The 24,066-nt window shown below is 39.8% G+C and overlaps 1 protein-coding gene across 1 annotated transcript in view; it reads left to right on the top strand.

The window, feature by feature from the left end:
* The window catches only part of CNTNAP5 (contactin associated protein family member 5), a 273,862-nt gene that overhangs the window by 69,605 nt on the left and 180,191 nt on the right, over positions 1-24,066 (top strand). Inside the window, exons 2-3 of the mRNA XM_064434947.1 lie at positions 1,360-1,469; positions 8,861-9,054. Coding sequence (XP_064291017.1) covers positions 8,998-9,054 — 57 coding nt within the window. The 5' untranslated portion in view covers positions 1,360-1,469; positions 8,861-8,997. The remainder of the gene's footprint in view (positions 1-1,359; positions 1,470-8,860; positions 9,055-24,066) is intronic.

The raw sequence follows: 24,066 nt of genomic DNA, 5'->3' as shown, positions 1-24,066 counted from the left end.
AAATCATAGGGAATCTGCTTGGGACCACAATACTTTGTTTTGTTGGCTAATTATCCTCATGGCTACAACATCAGTGCAGAATTGTGCCTAATTTATCTAGCAGATCTTGCTAGGCCTTCTTGCTCTTGGGAATCAAAGAGATAGGGTTTTGGATAGAAGGTTGGTTTTTGAGATCTATCATTCAATGCACTGATATAAATTATATTGATTGCATTGTTTTTCTTTCATGTAGATCTGGATTTTGATTGCAAAAGTATCTGGGTTGTTTTAGAGAGTAATGTATAAAGGGGTGAGAAATATTTTAATGTAATCTGTCTCAATATGGTAAAGGTTTTGAATAATCTAAATTCATGTTCATAACTATCAAGCAAGTTTTGCTTTTGTCTTTTGTAGCCCTTCCTTCCCCACCTCCTCCCAATCCTTGCAAACTGCATATTTACTCTCTGAGTGCAAGAATACTGTGGTGGCCTGAGATCCTGGTGACCTGCGGGCCTTTTCCAGTAATTAGGTCCATGTTTGCTCCATGGGAGATTCAATTAAAAATGAGAGGGGTTTTTATTATTATTATTCCCTACTGAAACCCCGCATTATGTTCTTGAGTGTTTATGTGACAGCATTGTAATGAGAAAATTTACTTTATTTAATTCCATCCCTGTTCCACATTATGGGCTCAAAAATTCCATTTGAGTATTAGCATAGCCCATCTGTCTTCAGAAGCAGATGTGAATGAAAGAAGGGAGAAACGTAAAGGCTGCTCACATGGGTGAACAAAGCTAATTTGGCCCTGCACATTTGTGTGAGCTTGGGGAAGAAATGGTGGACGTGTTCAGATTTGAGATTTTAGTGCAGCCTGAGACACCTGTGAAGCATGGGACACAATTTTGCATGTTGCAAAAGCCCCATGGCATGTTCCTGTGTGTCACTTCCATGCAGAAATATGAAGTTGTAACATTACATTACATACCTGTTCTGTGGAAAAACTGTAGTGGACACAGAACACCTGGGGTGCTCTCCGAGGGCTGCCAGGGCATTACTGCACTCTTCCAGTGGCTTCTGCAGTAAGAGTCAATGCCCTCTTTAACTGCAGGGTAGACATTCAAATCTCATTCACAGAAAGGACAACCAGTTTTTCAAGCATTCAATGTCTTAGCAGCTCCCATGTGGTTGCTGTCCCACTATACTGGGACAGTCTGGAGGGTTAATTTCAGTTCTCACATGTGAACTCAAGCACAAGTGTGCTGTATGTCCACTCTCTGTTTACTGTGTAGAAAAAGCACCAGCTGGGGATAGCTCAAGTTGGCATATGTGTTGCTCATATGATGACCTCTGTATGTTTTGTTTTTTTTGTTTCCTTTTTAGATAATTGTGATGATGCACTGGTGTCTCCCTTACCTTCAGCTGCCTTACCAGTTCCTCTGAGCTCTTCAGTACTCACAGTCCCAGCTTTGCAAAACTCAACAGGCGAGATGGTAAGGTTGCAGTATGAAATGCCTAAACTATTTGTTTTAATCACTTTTACAGAAAATAACTTTCCATGCTGTTTGTATGTAATGCATTCAGAGCCAAACAGAATAGAGACATTTATTTGTGCTCCTGAGAGTGCACTATGTAGGAGCTATTTCCTCCTTTATTATAGAAAGCTTCTATTAATTTTGAAGATCTCCACTTCTAGAGATATCATTAAGGAAGTTCAGACAGTTTTTTTGCTTTGGATGAGTTCACATATTTTAAGAGTTTAAAGGTCATTAGCTTTGAGACCCTATTCTAAAATGTGTTAAAGACAATAGCAAGCAGGTATAAAATTCCAGTGGAATTCAATGATTACACAACCCTGCAGAAATAGTGAATGTGAAAAACAACTTTTCATACATTTGCCGTCAAGAATGTTTGAGGTCCAGATAATGAGTTCACACACCAGGTGGAACTATGAATATAAAGCATAGTACCAGAAAGAAGTTGGCAATGTTTAGGGAACCATTTGACATCCTGTTGCAAATTTGGGTTGTCAGCTCTCATCTTACTTCCAAGGTAGAGCCACTAAAAGTGGAAAGCCCTGTATTATCATATTACATATGAATTTCGTTTCAGGAAACACTAGAAAGATCACTACTAGAAAACAAATTTTAATTGAAAATTAATCAGAATTTTCATTCTTAAACATCCCTGAAGTGTGTTTTAATCAAACACCATTTGTGATAAATCTATAGAAAGACAATAAAGGGCTCTCTCTTACATGCTTGGTACTAATGATAAGGAGTTGCTTTGCCATTAAATAAGTGTTAGATGGGAGTTACAATATCATACTTGAACTCTTGAACCCAGAGTTCCTCAACAAGTAAAAGGTCATATGGTTACTGCTCGACAAAAGAAAGTTGTAAACATTGAGCATCATACTTGAGTTTGCCCTGCATTTGTCTCCAGCTGCTGGCTGAGATGGTGAGTAGATATGCTTATGTGACTGTGTAGATGGCTCTAAAAGCTAATTTTATCTGTAGAAAAGAGGAAGAGGTTCGAAATCAGTATTGCAAGTCAAGCTCTGGCTATACTCTGTATTAAATAGATATTAACAATGTTTGAAATGATGACAGTGGTTTCAATTTAAGGTCAGAAGTTGAAATAGGTCTTAGTTAACTGTCTCACAGTACTTTTGTCATGTAGTGAGGGGTAAGATATTGTCGTTTTTTTAGCAATCCAGTATTACATTGGTAAGGTCCATGCTGTCTGTTAGCACTAGTCATGGGAACAGAAGACAGAGTATTGAAACCAAGCCCTAAGTAAGAGGGTTGTTTCAGCAACTTTTGTTTCATGTTTTGAATGCTTATGTGATAACTGATGAGCTGAGGCCAACACAGGGACCTAGAAGCTAAACTCTACCTTGTCTAATTATTTTGCTGCCTGGACTTGTGTAGGAATTTGCAGTTGTAGTGCTGGCAGAGTTCATATGGGGACTTGCTGTGGTTTAACCCTCAACAACAATGAAGCCCCACACAGCTGCTCACTACAGCATGGCCTTACCACAGCCACAGTCCTTTTAGAAGTAAACCTGCTCCTGCCTTCCCCATGGCTGCAGTCCCTGCTTTGTGGTGGGTTTTGACATACTCCAGCATGGCTCATGCTCAGCCACGGTGCTTCAGGGAGTGTACACTTACCCTGGGCCACAGTCCCTTCAGAGGTAGCAGCTGTGGTACAGCTGTAACCACAGCCACAGGCACTTTGAGGTGTGCCTGCTCTGGCATGGGCTTCTTCACAGCCACAGCCACCTGGGCTGTCCTTTTGCCACAGGGACTCATCCACAGATCACACCCCTTTGGCTTGAGTTCACACTGGAGTTCCAGCCTGCCCAGTGCACAAGAGCAGCAGAGATGCCCTGGCCACCTGCCAGTCCAGGAGCATGGGCACTGCTGTTATCAAAATGTTCCCAGGCCCAGCAGTCAGATGATAAGCAGTGCAGCAACCACCAAAAGCAAAAAGTAGCTACTAATGAGCAGTAGACTCTAATAAGCAGTAAGGAAAGCAAGCCCCATGGCAAACACAGAAGCTGCTGATTAATAGGTGACCAGCAGTAACAGCTGTAAATTCAATCTAGTACATTCCATACAAATCTGCAATTTTCTCAAACCCTTTGAGGCCCACTTTGGGCACATGTCTTGGACAAACCCCAGCTCTCAGCCCTGCACAGCCACTCACTCCCTCTGGTGGGATGGGACAGAGAATCACAAGAGTAAAAGTGAAGCTATCACTCAGAACTAGGGAAGTCATCTCTGTGAACATCCCTTTTCCTCCTCCTGCATCCCCTGGCTGTAAGTGATGCATGGTGCTGTGTGGGATGGGATAACCCTGTGGTCAGTTGGGGTCAGCTGTCCTGGCTGTGTCCACTCCCAAACTTTGCTTACCTCTACCCTTCTCACCAGTGCTGTGGTGTGAGGAGCAGAAAAGGCCTTGGCCTGTGTGTAAGCAGTTCTCAGCAATAACAGACACATCTCTGTATTGTCAACACTGTTTCCAGCACAATTAGCCCTGTACCAGGTACTGTGAAGAGAACTAAGTCTACTCTTGCCAGAGCAATGCCTGACCTTGGGTTGGAGGAGCAAGCAGGGGCAGATGGTGGCTGTAGAAACCTTCTTTGACTGTCACTTGAATGCAAATAGTAAATATCTTTACAGGAATTAATATTTCTTAACAAGGACTGGGATGTGGCTTTCCGATATTATTGAATGTTTTGATGAGTTGGCTTAGCTTGGCTTGTAATTGATAAGACAGTGCTGCAAGGAACAGGGCCTCTGGGTAGGAAGCCAGATGAATGTATTTGTTAATATAAACATGAATGCAACAAGTGAAGATGAATTTATAAAGCACAACCCAGTCCTTTATTGATATAAAGTTCTAATTCATCAAGTTTATTCAGTAATAGATAACAATAAGTAAAGGGCTGTTGTTTTTTTTTTTTTAAAAAGGCCTGCAGTAGTGGAATGTGCCATTTAAAAAACAAACACACAAAGTACCCATGAGTAAAGCTTTGTGTGAACAGCTGAAAGTGCTTAATTAAAATGCTGATAAATCTGTACTGGTAATGCTAAAGAGCTAGTATAATTCTGATAAATATAATTCTGAGGTATGAAATATATTATTTTCCCATGAGAAGGATTTATCAGCTTCTTTGTATACAGTAAATAAATAATGAAAAATAATAAGAAAATTGCTACAGTATGACTGTATCACCTAAGATTTTTCAGTTCTTATTAGCTCTCAGCCTGAGTAGTCAGTATATACAATTATGTATGGGAATATAAAGCATATATAGTGTCAAAAAGAATTTATTTTATGGCCACGAAGTGTTTGATCTGGGCATTAAAGTAAAATTCTGCAGCAGGGAAGCACTTAGTTGCAGTGGGAAGTCCAGGAGTTTTTAGTGATATATATTGTATATAAAGCCATTTGAGCTGTTTGTAAGGCAGGTAGGGTGGAAATAATAATTCCCTTTGCTTTGTAATAATCAACTACAAATAAGTGTGGGCATCCTGAGCAGCCCTGGGGAACATCAAAAAGCATTGACTGTGTAACACTGGGCTTAAATGCACTTTTTGAAACAACTGTGGCAAAATGTACAAACAGTCTGAAAAATAAACAAAAGTATTTGATCATATTTCTTAGAATCATATGGGTCTCCAACTGAGAAACCATCAGATCCTTCCTCTCCACATATTTCTAACATTATGGTTCATTGCCATGGAGAATATGAACAATATATCAGATTCTTGTGGTATTGTTTCTCCACTGGCGTATTTTCCCCATGCCATACCATGTTGAATGCCTCCTTTGAAATGATCCCCAGAAGATGTGAAATGTGTGAGCTATGAGGAATGATGGTGTAGCACAATGTGCAGAATCCTGTCGATGCCAGTGGGAACCTGGTGGGCAGAAAGGGGAAATATTGAGCATTCTGTCTCTCTCATTTTTGTTGAGAGACAATGTGACATCTTAACACACCTAAAACGTGTGCAGATCTCATGGGCATAATGAAAGCCAAATTTTTGTCTGGTTTGCATTTATGCCATAGTTAATAAAAGTTATTAATTTTTATTAACTGTGGCATAAATAGTTAATATGTCCTCTTCAATATGTTTGTGTCCAATTGCAGGAAAAAGATGTTGAGTTATGCTTGAATCTGTTCAGAGGACTTGATGTCCTGTAAGTTGTGTCTTTGGTAGCCCATGTTGTTGCTCATTAGAGCCTTCTTGTCCTTTGTCTTGGGCCTGTGCTGCCAAACAGTCCACAGGGCAAGCATCAAGGTGGGGACAGGAGCAAAAGGCTTTAAACAGTTGCTCTGCTTTGGTTGTACTTTTTTGCTACTTACTAAAAAAGGTACAGGATGGGTTGTTGACACATTATCAGGAAAGATGTACATAAAAGAAGTGTGCAGACACAGACTGTGCTGGAAGAAATGCCAGTATCCCTTGTGCCACCTGCTCTGTATGACAGAGTAAATGTGGAGGGAAAAGAACATTTCTTGATTTTTGGCACTCACAGCAGTATTTGGTGAGAATTTGGGACAACCACAGAAGCAAGCATGTTTGCTTTATTAGCACAAGTGGGAAAAGCTTCAGTTCTGCCCTCAGTCATGCAGCCAATGCAGCTTTGCTGTTGCTGGGATTTTAGCTGGTATTCTTACCAGCAGCAGAATTACTGTCCACCTGTGGAAATGGTAATGGTGGAAGGTTTGGGAGAGGGGAAACACAGTGTGCTTGCTTCTCGACAGGAAAAAATATATGAAGCAGCTGCTGTTCTGTAAAGACATGGCCTGTAACTAATCTTTCTTGGAAGATCAGCTTTGGAGAGGTGATGCTACGAGCAGGTGGCGGTGCTGTGTCTGCAGTGCTTGCATCTAGAGAGTGACATTCCCAGCAGACAAATGTGCTTGTCATGTAAAGAGAGATGCAGTTCAGTGATACCATGCAATCTATGATTTTAGGGCTCAAGCTCAGCACAGATCTCCCAAATTTCTGTTCAGTGTGTATCATTTGTTTGACTTCAAAATTAGAAGTCTGTGGTGTTGTGCTCAAGCTGGAAAATAGCAGTGCACAGTAAAGCCAAACACTTTTGTTGAAAGCATATCACATTCCTGCCACTTCTAGCAGCAGAAGGGAGAAAGCATAAAGTAGATATTTAGTTATGATGTTTGACATACTGCTGGGAAGCATCTGTGCTAACAGGCTTGGCTTAAGAATTTATGTATAAACCTAGAACATAGAAAGCAAAGTTTTGTGTTTTTTTAATGGAAAACTCACCAAATATTTTTGTTGTATGTTATTTTCCTTCATCTAGTTGTCATTCTCTATGTTGAATGAAGGAGAGATGAAAATGCCAACTTTCTTTTAATATGTGCTGAAAACATTTAGAATAGGCTCTTTTGAGTCATGAGTGGAACAACTTTGCCAGAACTTCTGAAGCAGATTTTTATATCAGTTCCTGGAATAAAACTGGGAAAAAAAAAGGCAGCAACTACTCTGTTCAGAGTCTATTTTAGATACTGGATATTACAATCCAAAGGAACCTTGCCCTTGGTTCCTGTGTGCAATAGCCACAATTGTGTGTAGGAGAAATCTGTAGTTTGTTGTCTTTGAATACAGCTCTGTAGTTTGTACCTTAAAGGCAGACAACATACTTTCTATATGGCACTTAAAATATCAAAATAAAAAAATGGTGGTGTGGGAGGCAAGCTTGTTAGGATCTTTAACAGGAGGTATTATATAAGCTGTATATAGATATGGAGTTAAAAGAGCTGTAAGGTAGTTGACGAAGAAATCAGTGATGAAATTCCTAGTATTCTCATTAGGTGTTTCATGGCATGCTCATAGGACAGAGTATTCTATTTAAGGCAGGTAAAATAATCAGTGATGATGAAGACTTCTGTTGTGATTGAAGAGGGTAAATCATGGCACTAAGAAGCAGTATATGTTGGTTTGGTTGCAAACTCCTTTCCCCTGGAGAGTTCTTGTAGAAGAATGGAGGCTGAGTCATCCAGGGGAGCAGGAACAATACAGGTATGGAATAGATATGGTTCTGTTTCAGGAGTTCAGATAAATCCTATATTAATAAATTGTAAATTATGACAATTCTAACACCTACTCTTAGACAAAGGGATTTCAGTTGTGAGTTAGAAAGTACAATACCATCCAGGAAAAAAAAAAGTAGAAGTGCAGAGTTATTGAAATTGAGTTCATTGATGGAAACCACATTTATTAATCTTTCAACTCTATTCACTTCAATAAACTTTTCATGTAGAAACTTTGAGACAGATATGTTCAGTTTTATTCCCAATGTGTTTGTGTTCACTGTAGTCATACTGGAGTGCTTTTCCATACTTCATTAATAATGACAAAACAAAAAGGTGTTGGGTTGCAGAAGCAGTGGCAGCCTCAAAATTTGCAGTCTTGGTTGATGGCTTGTGTTCTTCATAGCTGCATTGGTTGCTTATTGGTGAGGCTGAATTGAATACTGGATGTATGCAGAGACTAAATGTGTGCAAAGAGAGACAAGTTAAAGGAAAATAAACATAGCCTGTAGTTTTAGGGTGTAAAAGAAAGCAGGAGACCATAAAATAATATATTCCAGTCTGGAATGGTTTGCCTTTTAATCATAATCTTCCATTTATTGTAGTGGGCAAAGTGGTAAAATGCAAGCAGTGGTTGCAGTTCTGTTTCATTGGCTTGGTGTTACCACAGGACTGTTTATCCAATAAAGGAATTCAAGAGATAGTGCCAATCTTTGCTTCCAAAGGACAAACAGGAATTACAAGCTCATGTCAGAGACAGCCTGCTTTCCAGTGTGAAGGCAGTCCTTTTAGTTGTTCAATCAAATGGTTTCTAGCTTTACAACAAATTATCTGGAATGCATTTATAAGCTGTAATTAAACAATTTTTTCAAATACTTAATAGGGCTCAAATAAAAATAACTAACATTTTGCATTTCTTTCAGAACACAGCAAAAAGGAAAATATCAAAGCAAACTGCAAGTTACAAGTTCACATTCCCAGAACTGCAAGGAGGGAATAGATATGTTTGGGTTTTTTTTTTGTGATTGAGCATGAGCCAATCTCATTGATGTTTGTACAGCTGAAAAAGAATAAATTTCCTTAAAATGTCTTAGAAATTTAAAATTCCTCATGAGCTTTAGGTTAATGGAGATAACCTGATGGAAGCACACCTCATGTAGTGTATTTCCTAATACTAAAATATGAATAAACATCTGCATGCTCAAGTAGAGTCCTCTGTGATACCTGAAATAATTTAACAGTTCTTTATCAAGCATAATTTTTTTTTTCTGCCATTGTCATCTAAATCGTCCTCATCCAATCTTTCAGGAGCTGGTGGCTGGTCCCCGCTGGAGTCCAACGAGCAGCAGTGGCTGCAGGTTGATCTGGGAGACAGAGTGGAGGTGGTGGCGGTGGCCACCCAGGGCAGGTACGGGAGCTCGGCCTGGGTGACCGAATACGCGCTGATGTTCAGCGACACCGGCCGCAACTGGAGGCAGTACAGACAGGACGACGCCGTCTGGGTAGGTCTGGGCTGGCAGTGCCTTTGGCCCCACAGCTCTCTGGTTCAGGCTGGTTTGGCTGATTGGAGAAGCAGCTCTGGTTTCACATCGAGCAGTGCTGCAGTGTGGTGAGGGAGCAGAGACTCCGTGGGATGTTTGATCTAAATGGGTTATGTCACCGACTGTCTGTGTAATACAAGTTTAGGCCCTCAGGAGCACATTGCATTTCAGATTATGAGGATGATCGGGGCACTTGAAATGACCTGTGTGCTTTTGTGCCTGGTTGGCTCTGATTCAGGCACACCAGGGTAAATGGGGCTAATCACCTCCGTGCTTTCTCCAGGAAAGATGAAAATTAATTCTATGCCTTACACGTGTTTGGCCAGAACAAGAGAGATCATGCTGGGGAAGATGGGTGGTAAATTGTTCCTCAGCTGGAGAAGGCTGGAGCTGCAGCATGGGTTGTGGGATGATTTAGGAGACACACTAAAAGTGATTAGAGCTTTTCCTAATACTTTAATGCAGACTTGACCATTGCTGTGTCACAAGTTCAGTGTGTGGCTGAGCCAAGTGCTGTTGGTAGGAGTGCCTGGGGGCAGCAGTGGCACCGCAGGTGTGGATGGAAAAGTTTACAAGCCTTCCTTTTGTACAGAAAATGTTAATTGTTAGTGAATGGGTAAAAAATTGTGGGATTCTCCCCATGCTATGTGTTGTAGTTCTGTGCATCAATAGCCCTGGTAGCATGAAAATATGTGGTGTTAAAAGAATCAGATTCTTCACGAAAATAAAGGAGAGTGTGTTAAGGGTAACCAAGTACACTTATGTTTTGTCTTTGGTTAATACCCTGCTTAAATGCTGTGTCACAAAAGCAGATTTTGCTTCCAAAACATAGTGACTGTGAGTGGTGAGAGCTGGTGTACAGCAAGAAGCGGGGAGAAGAGCTACTTAATTTTTCCCCAAGGGTGTGGTAGCAGTGGAGATGCATGTACAGGGAGGTGAACTTCTGTACATCTAAAAATCCATTGTATCACTACTTTGCTTTATCACAGTTTGATTCAGGGAAAGCTGATGAAATCCTTCTTCCCTTAGAAAAGCAACTTTGGTCCTAAGATGGTCATAAAGTTGTCAGGTGCTTCACCTGTCACTTAAAATGTTATGTTAGGCTGTGTTTGCTCTGATGCTTACATATAGATATAGTATGTATATATACATATTATATATCTATATATTTAAAAGCAGTGGAATTTGGACTGAATATAGTGATCATTTAATCTGTCTCTTGACTTCCACCCCTGGGAATCTGAAACTCATACTGAGATATTTTTACAGATTTGGTGTCAGTTAAGTGCTTCTTTGCCTGAAAATATTATGTGGATTGTTAAAATTTTGTATTAGGACAAAATATTTTTTTATTACATATTAAACTTTTCAGTCCTTTTCTTTCTGGAAACACTTTTTCTTTTCTAAATTTTTCCTGTTAAAGGGAAACTTGAAAAGACAACAAGTAGAATTTACCACAGCAAATCTTAATGCCCTAAGGATTCAATTTATGAGTTTCTTATCTGGTACCTAATATTGCACATGAGAATAAGAACAAGCCTAGCAGGCATTTAACAGTGAATTAGGATTTATGAGCAGCTTGGGCTCTCTTGTTTTACTAGAGTGATCAGGCTTGAAGTTGATTCAGGGCAGAAACTGACACAACTTCCAAAGCCTCAGCAGACCTGGATGCTTGCTTTCTGTAGAGATAATTTTTGTATGTTTCTAATGGAAACCACCATAGACTACAGAGCATAGTTTTCTCTATAATTTGGGAAAAAATGAATAGACTTTGGGTGTGGAAAAGGAAACAGAGGATTTGGATAATTTTCCCATTACCTTAGTTTCTGGGAGTCACACTGACCAAGTGAGCCAGTAATGTAATTCTAGTCCAGAAGAACCATTTGCTCTGTGTTCCCAGAGGGCTTGAAGGGTTTGTTAGGATGACTCACCAAAATTTCCTGGTGGAAGTATCTGATAATGTAAATCCAAAGTGGGCTCATTTGACATTTCATTAGACACTTTAGTCCACCTAAACTGGCAAGTCTCATTAACACTTAGGACCTTGTATGCCTACCCATGGAATTAATGAAGATCAAGAATTCCTTCTGTACAATTTTTATTCTAACTAAAGAAAAAGTTGATTTTTTTTTTCCCTGGCACTTTTGGATTTTCTTCACTGAATTAAATTAGATCTAGAGAGCCATTCAGAGTGCAGAGAGGAAAGCCAAAGAGGCTTTCAGAAGCATGTATAGAATTGTAATTTTAAATTATGCAGTGTTCCTCTTTTATTGGCAGTTATCCTTTCCTTAGGGTTTTTTCCAACTAAGAAGAAACATAGAAATGTGCTGTCCAGCTGAATGTTAAAAGTTTTTTCAGACCCTTGGATGAAATGAGGGCAAGCACAACCTGGTACTTGTCCTGGACATCTGGCTCCTGAATAGCTGTAAGGGAAGTTTTGCATTGCACACCCCTAGGAAAGAACCCTTGCCCTTGACTTAAGGTAGTGGACTATTTCACAGGGCTGGGAAAGCAGCCCCCAGGGTAGCCTCCACTGTCACAATCTGTGGCAGTGCACACTGTACCAATCTGTCACAAGTGTGGGAGTTCCAGACTTGGGAATCTCTGTCTGTGCTAGCTTTGGTTCAGTGATGTTTTTTGCTCAGCAGGAATGAAAACATCCCTCAGTTATCAAGACTGTTTTCAGCACAAACCCAAACCAGGCCCCCAGTACCAATTACACTGGTATGAAGAAAATTAACAGTTAAACACAGCATTTTTTTTTCCCAGGGTGGGTGGGATGGTCTGTCAAAAGGGATTTAAGGCAGTAGTTTCCTCTGTCTTGGAGATGACAAGTTACCAGTTCTTAAGTTCTACTCAAGCCCAGTCAGATTTGATTTGCCTTTTCTCCCAGCCTATGTGCATGACTCAGAGAGAAAGCCGTGGTGTATTCCCAGCTGGTGATGCTGTGGTGCTCTCTTGGAGGAGCATGCATTGGCCCAGCCTTTCCCTGCTGCATATCACCGGGCCATTGACCACATGTGGTGGGAACAGCAGGGAGGCAGCAGGGCCTTCAATAATCCCCAAGTAAGTCTGTCCAGATTAAACTTTTCTTAATGATCCCAAGAATGCCTGATGGTCCCTATTGCAAGTGCTCTGATGCTCTGAGGAGTTGTAGTGGGTATAAGTTTGGTCCACCCATATGGCAGAGATGTTCTGCAGTGCATCGGAGACCTGGGCACATAAATTCTTTATTGGGCTGCCAATAAGACAGATGTCTGCACACTAGCATATATGACATATCACCAGTAAAAGTCCCTTTCTCTTTATAGAGATTACAAGGCTTATTATCCTCCTCTCCCAGCTTGCATACAGCTCCCATCAACTTCCCTGTTAATGAGGACTGCATAGACAGATCACGGGGAGAATCAGAAAACCTTTTAAGTTTTCACTCAGCCTGTGTTTATGATGTTAGTAAATTCTGCAGCTGGAGTTGAAGACAAGACAGATTAGCCATTTAAAACCAATTTTCCAACCCTATTTGTATTTAAATAATCTTGTTACAAAAGGACTCTCTGGTTCAGAGCAAACTAGACTTATAATTATATTTTCAATATGGATAAATCAGCTATGTGTGGACACACTAGCTATTGATTGGGAGACATAAAACATAAATCTTATTGCTTGTAACAAGTAAATGATTTTTCAGTGTTTTTAAGTGTTGAATAATTCAGCATTTGCTTTACCTGCATACACATCACAGCTTGAGTCAGTCCAAATTGTGTATTTTACTGGGAAAAAAAGTGTGGGTTGTGATACAATGCTATTTCATTTTAGATTGCAATTTTTATGCTATCTATATTGAAAAATACTTTGCAAGGCTGAAAAACACAATTATGCAGGAAGGCACAAAGGAAGGGGTGAAACAGGCATAGATGCATGCAACAAAAGGAGAAAAGAGATGTTCTTTATACAAAGTTTGAAAGAAGAAGGAGAGCTTGTGGAATTGGAGATAAAGGCAGACTTCTATGACAGTAGCAGAGAAGGCTTTTATATTAGAACAATGAATCTGTGCAGAAGGCAATGAAGAAGGAAAATGGCATAGATAGCACACAGCGATAGTTCACACTCTGTGCAGGCCCATGCCCATCTAGTGCACATTGAGCAGGAGTGTGCTGGTTGGTAATGGTCAGCTGGTATCAGAGACTTGGTTGGTGAACTTTCTGATAAATCTGCTGTCCACTGCACATGGAAGGCAGATGATGGCTCTGGGTGGGAGAGGGGCTGTGAGCCCTGACCCCAGAGCTGCATCAGAAGATCTGAAGTGCTCCTCTAGTGTTGGACCATGACCTCTTGGTCATGCAGGGAATAAGCCAGAGCACCTCTCCTGGAGCAGTGCCCCAGTGGTATTGTGCTTCTCGCAGGTGCAAGGATGCTGTGTGAGGCCTGGAGAGTTGGCAGGAGGCTGAGGATGCATTAGGAATATGTAATTTCCAGGAGAGCAGGAAAAGCGTTTAATAGAGGTGATAAAGATCCCTTGCATCCCCTTTCATTGGGAAACTTCTTACTTGCACGTGTGAGCTTTTGCTGAACCAGAGGCTTTTCTAATGAAGTCTAGAGGAGGGTCACCCTTAATTGGCTTATAAATCTACAGGGGTGCTGTAAACTTTCCCATTCCACCCTAGCTGGATAATGACTCTGGAACTGTTTTGGTGAGTTAATTATTGTGAACATAGTTAGAATATTAATCTTCTTGTCAGATTTATAATTGTGCTAATTTATTCTAAAGCATCTTTTAGCTCCTAGTCCTAACACCCTCTGAGCATGACCGGAGCAAATTTCCACATGTAGCAATGAGAAGTCCCACATTGTTTGCTTGGGTTAGAGAATGAGTTTTTGCTTGTCTTGTTATAATGCTTCCTGCTATACTAGTATTAAGATATATTTAAACTCCTTTATGCACAGTAATTATTGCCAGTCAAATAGGTGTTAAGCAGTAAGTATCTATGGATTATTTCCTTTTCCACCTTTGCTCTAAGAAAAGAAAAAGAAGAAACAAAAAGCCAATTGCTACTTTCAAGTAGGAATGAAGAAAGCAATTCAGTCTTGCTGCAGGGAAGCAAGGTTTTCCAGAAGTTTTCATTGCTGTGTTATTACAGATTTTGAAGAGGCAACCATTATCCCTTTGTTGTAATTAGGACTGTTCAGATTTAAGACTGCCTGATTCTGAGATGCTGTTTGGATGTTACTAATTTGCTTCTAATTCTGGATTCACATACTGAGCTGGCTGCAAAAGTGGCCTCCTGAGTACATTCTCAGGAAATCTGTCTTTCTTGATATCACCAGGCAGTTCTTCATTGGGAGGATAATTCAAAGTGTCAGTATATCTGTTTTTGTTAAGTGTACTCTGTGTGGATTTATGTCTGAATAAAATGGATATACTTAGATTTCAAATAACCCTCTACTTTTGAGATAGTGGATTTAGCCTTGAGCTAAGTGAGTTTTGTATGAATTCTGTGACCTTACAATATGCTTTTATCATTGGTTAACTGTAAAGTGATATTAAGGTGGAGTCTAGATAATTTCATGCTGATATTAACATGTTATCCATCAGCAGTGTCCTCAGGAATTCTCTGTGCATGGTGTTTGGCAGCAATTCACTCTGACCCAGAAAAAATTGCAAGAAACATTGTTATTGACAGTTTGTGCTGTTGTTACTGACTTCCCATCCTATGCCTTTGCAAATTGCCTGAAATGCATCTTTTCTGTAACCATTTCACACAGGAAGGCTGAGAAATGTTCTCTAATTTCTCATTCCTACATCCTGGATACACTCCATGACCTTGTCTCTCCTCTGCTTTGTGCTAGCAGCTATGGGGTGTGGCTCCATAGGGTCAGCCCTAATGGATTGGAGTGGGACGAGTGGTTGGCGTGGGTCTGGCTGGTGATGTCTGGTCCCAAAACATAAGTGTCTTCCAATCATCTCCAGCAGTTTTGTCTGCCACAGACAGAAAGCTGTTGTTTCCCCTCCAGGCATCTACTGAGACAGAAAATTTGGTTTGTGGCATGCTAGGATGGTTAATGTGGAAAATAGGGGACATTTCCTTGTAGATGGTGGACTTTAGCCAGCAACTCTTTCATATCAGCAGACCAAGTTTCATTATTTCTGTTTGCAAATTATGTTCCATGGCATTTGAAGGCTTAAATAGGCGCCTTTACAAATTCTGAGTAAATATGGAACAAATAGTTTTGTAATCCATATGCTTACAGAGCTCAGTGAGTTTCTTTGCAGTTGTTTAGTACATTTTTGGAACAAATAAGTTGGCTCTTAGCTGTCTGAAAAACCAATTCTTTTGTGGGGAACCAACGAACAAGAGTGCTCTTATTCTGCTGTTATGTACTGTAAAATAAGACAAATTTCCTGCTGCTAAAAAGTGTGTCACTTCACTTCTACTGATTCACTATTAGATTAGATTAATCCAAATAAATAAACTGGTTTGAGTTGTAGTGTTCAGGTGTTCAGTAGCTGTTACCAGATTGTACTGATTTTGCTCTGAGCCCTTTCTAAATGTTGGATTAATCCTGTAGTGAGAAGCTCATGAGCAGAGAAATAGAAACCTATTGCTTGTGGCTGGTGAAAGTGGTGCATGGGAGAGGGAGGCAAACAATGAACAAACCATTGCAAACCCCTCCAGGACTGGCTGTGATCTTAAGTAGACATCAGGTTTAGTGATGAGACATACTTGTAAACTGCTTGGAAAGAGGAGAAAGGAGAGGAATGGAGATGAGGGGAGACAGAGACAGATGGAGAGGTAGAGAGCTCCAGTCAGTGGCCAGAGCTTCAGTATCTAAGATGGAATGAAGAACAGTTTCATTACATCTGCAGTCAGCAGCAGCAGAAACAGAGGGTCTTCCATTTCTGCTCCTCTTCTTTTCTCCTTGGTTAGCAGATTTGTGTTCCATCTTGGGTTAATGTACCCAGTGTTTCCTGCTGTTGGACACCCATCAGCTGCAGGGAGGCCCCTACAAACTGTTTCTGATACTTTCTTAAAAAAGTATTGCTTGCAGAGAAACTTTTTTTTCAGCACTAAGATTGGATCTTTGCATAGTGGCAATTCAGGAATGGGAAGATGGAAAAACAGATAGGTCCAGATGATTTATGGAGAGGACCCTGATTTATTAAAACTTTAATTTTCTTAGGCTATTTGTCGAAGGTCCCATGTTCTGCAAGTGTCTTTGCTGGTGTGGAAATTCTGCTGCATTGTTCCTTTATGGTCTGACTGGGAGCCTGCTGCTGTCCCTGGGGCTCTTTCCCATCAGGGATCCCCAAACTGTAAGGATAATGAAATGTTCTTCCTTGAATGAACTCAGGTGCCAATGCCTTTTTTTTTGCTTTTTCTTCTTAACTGTTGTGTAAGCTAAGGTGACCTTATTATATAGTTTAAAAAAAAGTGTAGTCACACAATTAAATTGTCTGATAAGTTATATTTTCTTGCATTTATATAAACCAAGAAATTCTGTAGTGACATCATCTTTACAGTGCTGGAAAGATGTTCTTTGCAGAATTCCTTCCTCCCAAACCCCTAGTCATTTCAGCTAATATGGATTTATTTTTTTTTAGGCTGAAGAGGGGACTTTTACCTTGCAAAAAGAACTTAAAAATTATTTGTTTTCATTGTCATTGAGAAATTAGTTTTATGAGATTTATTATTTTTTAACTGCCCATGCCTGTACTGGGATATTCCAATTCTGGAAACAGTGTTTCTCTAATGATTAATACAGAAAAAATAGCAATATTTAATATATTTTATTAGATCTCTTCCCTAGTTATAAAACAGATAACAATTATTGAAAATAGTGATATTTAAAAAAATTACTCAATTACTATTCTTGTGAAGGACCTCTTTTAATATATTGCCTTTCCAGATGTGTAGTGCATAATTTACATCTCTCAGTGACTCCCAAATTTTAGTGCATGAGAACTTTCAAAACACTTATATAATCATTAATCCTGTACGTTACTATACCAATTGTACTTTTGACTCTCAAAGCTGATTCTCAGGGAATGGGGAAAGATAGAAGTCCTTAAAAGATCCCTTGAGGTACAAATAAGTAAGAACAAAATTTATCTGTGGAATGAATAAGACTGTTCATGTTCCTTTGAAATTTAATGTAACTGAATTTTTTTGATGTATTTCTGACACTTTTGGGGAGCTGCCTACACCTGGTCTGCAGGAGTTAGTTAACGTTTGTGGGGTTAGTAAGCAAACATGAAAATAAACTTCAGCAAATCAAAGTAAATAGTAAATCCTGACATAGCAGTACTTGAAGGACATTCACCCTTCAGGGAATAAATATTCTTATATATTGCGAGTTGAGGGTACAAATGCAGTTCTGGAAACATGATGAGAGGTTCCATATATAGACACCTTTACAGCTTGAAGGAGAGATGAGATTTTACTCAAATAAAAACTAGTCAGCTGTTGTGCTCAGAGAAACTAAATGTGATCCACATTTTTAAGTACAGAGACTTCCATATGAGGAGAATGGACAAATCCTCTCTGTAGAAGATTCTAGTTGTCTTGAGATGAGGTTTGCTAGACTTTGTGGAGAATTTGTATGGAAAGATTTTGCCTTGGATTTCTTTGTATGGAAAGATTTTGCCTGGGATTTCAAGTTTAGGTTCAGCTCACAAAAATAATAATTTCATTTGCAATAACTTCCATTTGGAAATTTTATTTACCATTTTGAAATCCTTGTCATGGTTGCCTCAGGAGAGTCTTTGTCTTGATAGAAAGTCAAGAAAGCATCCAAACTTGTCCTAGTTAATTTAGGAAAGCTGGTTCAAAAGAGCTTTACACCTTTTGCTTGGGAACTGTTTTAAAAATTAAAGCAATTCTGGCAATGACTAGCAATTCTGTTAATTCACCTTCCATAAATCCCCATGGATTCAAGAGATGCAGGTCCTTTTGGCACTGACATAATAGCCAGTTCTGCCTGATGCTTTCAAATATTTTCTCTGGGTGCTTTGGGGGAAAACTGAGATTCTTAAGATTGCAGGGCAGGAGTTTACTTGTAGTATCAAAAGAAAACTGCAGTCTGTGTTCTGTATCTAGATTTTGTATTTCTATTATACAGTTTGCTGACACAGGGGGACTTTCTAAACATCTAGAGAGTGTTTGCATCCTCTGTGTCAGACCCAAACCTCTGTTTTCCTCTGGGCACAAATGCTCCTGCTGCACTACAGATTTGTCCACAGTTACCCATCTCTCCTTGCTGAGTCCTTCAGACCAAGAGTGTTTGTATGCCAGTTAGAATATGTGTGTGCCTGGTGGAAAAATCTTAATGTTAGCAGTATACATTAATGGAAATACTTGTAAATTCCATATGCTCAGCAGATGCTTTCTCATTTAGGCTTCAGTTAAAAAAAGTTAAATAGGATAAGGAAAGGAAAAATACTGAAAACATGTCTCCTGAGAAGCCTTCTGTGTTCTGTTACTTAGTAAATTAATAGAGATAGATTTTAGTCTGGAGAGCAGATATGAAGAATCATGCTCTTGAAGGATACCTTACAAATACTGCCTTCTTGCATCACACAGTACTTCAGGGAAAAGACTTTGTCTCCAAGGAAAAAGGCACACATTGGTATTGTTCCCATAAAGCAGTCTCTGGAAAAAGTCTATTCTATAGAGATTTAGGAGAGATTTCCACATCATGGCTTCTACATTGTTTTGCAATGGAATCATTGTTGAAGCAGCTGTCACTTTGTTCGTTATGTGTGTTCACAATGGGTAGTTTTCTTTGTTTTTAATTTGTGTTCCAGATGTATGTATTCAGGCTTTTATGTACATCCAATATGTGATCCTTCATAGCCACTCTCTAATATCTTTACACTTTCTAACTTCTGCTTATTTCTTGATAAAAATTCACAAGCACACTACCAAATCCATGAATGATTTATGCTGAAGAAAGTTTGAGATTAGTGGACTGAAATGTGCAGCCTTTTCTTGGTTATTTTTTCTTCTGAAAGGGAGATCAAAACTCTTGGTTTTAGTGTTGAGAACAGTTTTGTAATGTCTAAAGCAGAGTTAGATCCCAGAGTTAGAATCCAAGTATCTTATTACATCAGTGCAGACAGCTGAAGTGTGCAGCTGAATTTTGTAGAGAGCACTTAGTATTGACAAATTACACCCAACAAACCATAACAAAGTTCAGTCAGCCAAAGACAGGGCTATCCCTACAGAAAGATTTCAAAAATTTCAAGTAGTTGTGATTTGTATCTCAGTCACGTTGTTCATGACTGACACATTTACAGGTAGCAACTCCTTGTTGGCAGCAAATTTCAAGTTCAGATACTATAGCAAAGAGAAAACATTCTGATGTGGTCTGCTGTGGGACTCATCAAAATATGCATAAAAAAAGGGAAAGATAGTCACCCTTTAAGAAACTGACTCTTTGGAATCTGATGGCTGTGGAGGTCATGTCTGGTAGCTTCTGGCTGACTTTCCTCATAGGAGAAGGGGAGTTTTGAGTACTGCAGGAATGAAAAAGGCATCTTCATGCCTTATCTTTGATGTCATTTCCCCTTTTTTTCTTTTTTTCTTCTCTCATTTTACTTTTTCCCTTAACTACTCTTCTGTCCCACTAGACAGGGCCACAGTAGACTGGCTCTGTTTTGGTTGCTTCTTCAGCTGAGGTATGTATTATAGTGAAGAGGATAGCAGAGATTAGCCCAGGTAGCCTTTATTTATAGAATTTAGAGGTATGTTTAATTTCTCAGTGGAAATTATCAAGGCGAAAAGTATCTAAAGACAGTTATAGAGATTCTGGAAGTTCTTAATACATCCATTTCAGTGGGACACTTCCTGTTACCTCTACTTGAAGCAAATAGTAACTGACTTTGAACAGTGCTTTCTAAAATCTCTGAGGTTATTCAGGTACAAGTAACTACTCATCTGAATGAAGGTTTTAGCCCGTGATCTGGCAAACATATGGGCACTTATCTCATGCATTTACATTTACAGAATGAGCCATGAAGCATAGCAATTTAGAAATGAGGAAATCTGGAATGTTGATTCTACATAACTCTATAATAAAACCTCCAGTGGTGCCAGGATTTCATCCCACACCTGTAATTAGGTGCTCAACATAAGACATTGTAGAGTAGGGGCTTTGCAATTACATACTTGATGAACTTGAAAGTTACTTACTTAGTTGTCTTATTTGCTCTGAAGCTTGTTTTTTCTCCTTTCTGTTTTTTTTTGGTTTTGTTTTTTGGATTTTTTTGGGGTTTTTTGTTCCCTGGAAAACTGTTTCTCTACCAATTTGTTCATCTTGAGGGGCTTTCTTCTTGCCTGCCTCTTGTGGATGGCTAGAGTCATTAGAAGCAAATGCATATCTGCAGTCAGATTTTTAAAACAAACTGCAGCAGCAGCACATTGCCATCAAATGAGGCCCTGATTTCACACTATCCTTCACCTAACTTTGCTTCTTTCTTTCTTTCTGCCAAGCTGGAGGTCAGCATTTAGTGCTTAACCTTAGTATTTGAAGGCTTATAATGGTTGTGATGTTTATGGACACTGGTTTATGTCCATGGACATTATTTGGTTATAGCCCTGTAAAATATGTGTGCTATTCCAGCCTGAGAAATATGTGCATGTGGTTATGCATACATCACTATAAAGGTTAACAGAAATGTGATCTGCAAGGAATATTCTTATGAAATTAAAGACTCACAGATATTTAAGGCAGGTTTGAAGAGTTATTGTCAAATATGCAGAGCAGTTGTGTGTATATGTGTAAAAATAAATTCATAGGACAGTGGAGAAGCAAATCTGAGCTAGAGAGGGAAGGCAGAGTTTCAGGTGGCATCCATCCAGCCATATCTGCAAGAATGCAACGATGATGATTTATAATTACTGTGACGAAAATAACGATGATTCTGCTGCCACGTTTTTACCGTAGCCTTGGGAGTATAAGTAATTATGCAATGATCAGTTGATTCTACATATTCACAAATTTTGCTATTTATCATAATTGGTTTAGTCCCTTGGAATTAGTCCAGAGTTTTACTTCATACAGTCGCTTGTAAAAGGGAAGTGGAAGGAAGCAAATTTCCTTCAGCTGCATACACCAAATCAAAGTCTGACCAGTACTTGTTTATTCCAGGTTTTTAAAAAAAGCAGCAAATAAAAAAACACAATCAAACTCTTACACAGAAGCCATCTATGTCTCCTCTTTGGAGATGTTTTCAGTGGGTATCAAAAATTATCTGGTTCACACTTCAAAACACACCTTTTCTGAATTTTGTCTGCTGGATGTTCAGTTCATATTAGAATGAATGAAGGGGATTCAGGCTTTGTGTTTGCTTTCATGCCCACCAAAGCCTTTACCTGGTTGTGTCCATCCTAATATTGTCGTTCAAGGAAATAATCTGATTTCATGGCCTCCAAAGCCCTTGTTACTTATGAAGCCATTTTATTCTTGACTAAGTTTTTGACATCTCTGTAGCCAGAAAATATTTTGTCCCAAGCCCTCTACCCTTCACAAAAAAAAACACCCTACCAAACTAAAAATGCTTTGAGGTGAAAAGAAAGAGGCATGCTAATGAGTAACTGAAGGATGTCCAGGTACACAGCCAAACTCCACATCCCAGAATTCTATGTTAAACTGAATATCAATATCAATTTTGATGCTGTTTGTCTGTAAGATTACAAAGTAACTTGAATCCTCTTGCTGCCTTTTAGGGACCCTTATGCATTCAAGCACAAAACCTAATACAGCATCAAATGGTCCCAGAGGGTTTATTTGTCTGGGTAGCAGCAGGCAGAGTGATAAACAAAATGTCACAGATGAAGGAGCAGTGCAGGCAGTCCTGCATGTCTAGCAGCCATAGACAGTGAGCTGTGGCCTGTCTGTTACCAATTTGTCTTAAATCATGCAATTAGACATCTTTCTTTATCACATGCTTATCACTACCTTCCTGGTCCAATTATACCTGCTAGCTTTCAAGCACATAGCTGTATAAATGGGGTCACTGTAATTCAGATTTGGCAAATAGGCTGAACTTTTCTCACCTTCTTAATAGCTGGTTACAAGCTGAAATTGCAGCATTTATCTCTGTGCAGCCAAATACTTCTTGCTACCTTGAGTAATTCTTCTAGGTCTTCTAGGTCTTGGTATGCCCTGGACCTCCCTTGGGGCGAAAGCACAGCTGATCAACACCAAATGTTTCATTTCCTGAGGTATTCCCATGATAAGGGGAGTGGTTGTGGCCCAGAGACACATTCAGGTTCCCTGTGGTTTTCTGATCTTCTGGCCCAGTGAGCCAGAATGAAATGACTCCTCTCTTAGTGGCAAATAATGAGAGAAATATGGCTCCATGATGAGCCTTCCTTCGGATGAGATTCAGAGCTGAACCTGAGTCCTTCACTTCCAAATGAGCACAGGTGTTTCATTCCCAAGGTGTCTGTTCCTTGTTATCTTGTATTCTTCCCCAGCCATTTCCATTTGTAATGGCATTAAGGGCACTGCTGGCATTAGGGACCACTGCCTGTTTAGTAGATCCACCTTCAGGAGGTAGAACATTAGCAGAAGCAGCACCAAAATATCTGACTGGTATACAGAGAAACAGGGCTGCAGGAAATTGAGGAACCTTTGTGTCCAATCTCCTGGGTCAACCAGATGTTTTCCTGGGAGGTTTAGGATCCCAGCTTTAAATTTCAAAGGCTTAAATCTGCTCAAATCCTTTTGCGATTCTTTAGATGAATCTAGTTTTATGGTTACATAAATTTTTTGGCAGTGGTAGAAGGGACTCTGTTCCACTGCAAAAGAACTGAAATAAAATGGCAGTAGACTTAGGCAGATCAATATCACTCTTCTGTGCAATTTTTAAAAACCAAAGTTGCAGCAGAAAAACCAGTTATTGCAATGCTACTTAATTCATTTAGCAATAGAGTGCATTGATTGATATTGTCATAAATAACAAGCCACTTCATCTGTGCCCCCTCTCTGCCCTATCATATTACACGTACAGGCTAAGATGAAAAAACAGCTGCAGCCCTTCTGAGCCTCAGGCTAACAAGCCTTATTGATTGCACTTGTCGTGAGTAATCTAAAGCTAAAAGATAGCAGCCCATAGGATTTGTATCTAAGCATCATGGGCCAGGTTTGAACCCACAGCATTTTCTAGGTGGGTAGTGCCCGTGGAAGCTATGCTGATTTTTAGGCAGCTGACATGTTTTACTGGAAACAAGTGCAAGCAGAAGAGTCATGTTCTGAGCAGTGATTGGCAAAATCAATCCTAATTAGGCTGCAGATATTCAAGGCCACTTCTAAACCTGAGCCTTTTCTTGATCCCCTTTAATTATGTATTCAGATCAAAATGACACCCTGAGCTATTATCCTGCTTGTTAAACCCACTCAGTCGCTTGCTGTCTGAGCAAACGCGTCTACGTTTCGCTAAGCGGCATAAATGGTTGTCTCTGTCAGTCTCTACACTGAGGGAGCTGCAGCTGTGTCCTTCAGCATCTTGGATTTCAGGGCTACTGCAAAACTTTGGAGAACTTTGTGCAAGTTGGCTTTGCACTCAATCAAATTTGAGGTGTCACTTGTTCTTTTCCTCTGTGGGGCTTCAGAGGTACCTCCTTTAGAGTTGTTAAATCAGAGTGTTTTAGAAGTATCTGTAGGGGAACAAAAGGTGTTTCTTTTGTTTGCTTGTTGGTTTTTATCTCACATGTGAGCTGTCACTCCTTGCCTTGCCCTTCCCAGAAAAAGGAAGAGAAGAACATGTTAGGTATGGAGCTTAGAGGCTTGATTTTACTAATTAGCAGGGCTGACAGTCAGGGGCAAGAGAGGAGCAAAGGCTGCTTAATCAGTGTGCATTTGGGGGCTAATTCAGTATTGTAGACATGACCTTTTCTTTAAAAATCTGCTGCAGACACAGATTTCTTGGGCCATTGTGGCATGCTGAGGTGTGAGATGGTCAGTGACACT

This window comes from Passer domesticus, chromosome 10 (genome assembly GCF_036417665.1).
Source record: "Passer domesticus isolate bPasDom1 chromosome 10, bPasDom1.hap1, whole genome shotgun sequence".
Classification (NCBI taxonomy): domain Eukaryota; kingdom Metazoa; phylum Chordata; class Aves; order Passeriformes; family Passeridae; genus Passer; species Passer domesticus.
This window is presented reverse-complemented; position numbering and strand designations above follow the sequence as displayed.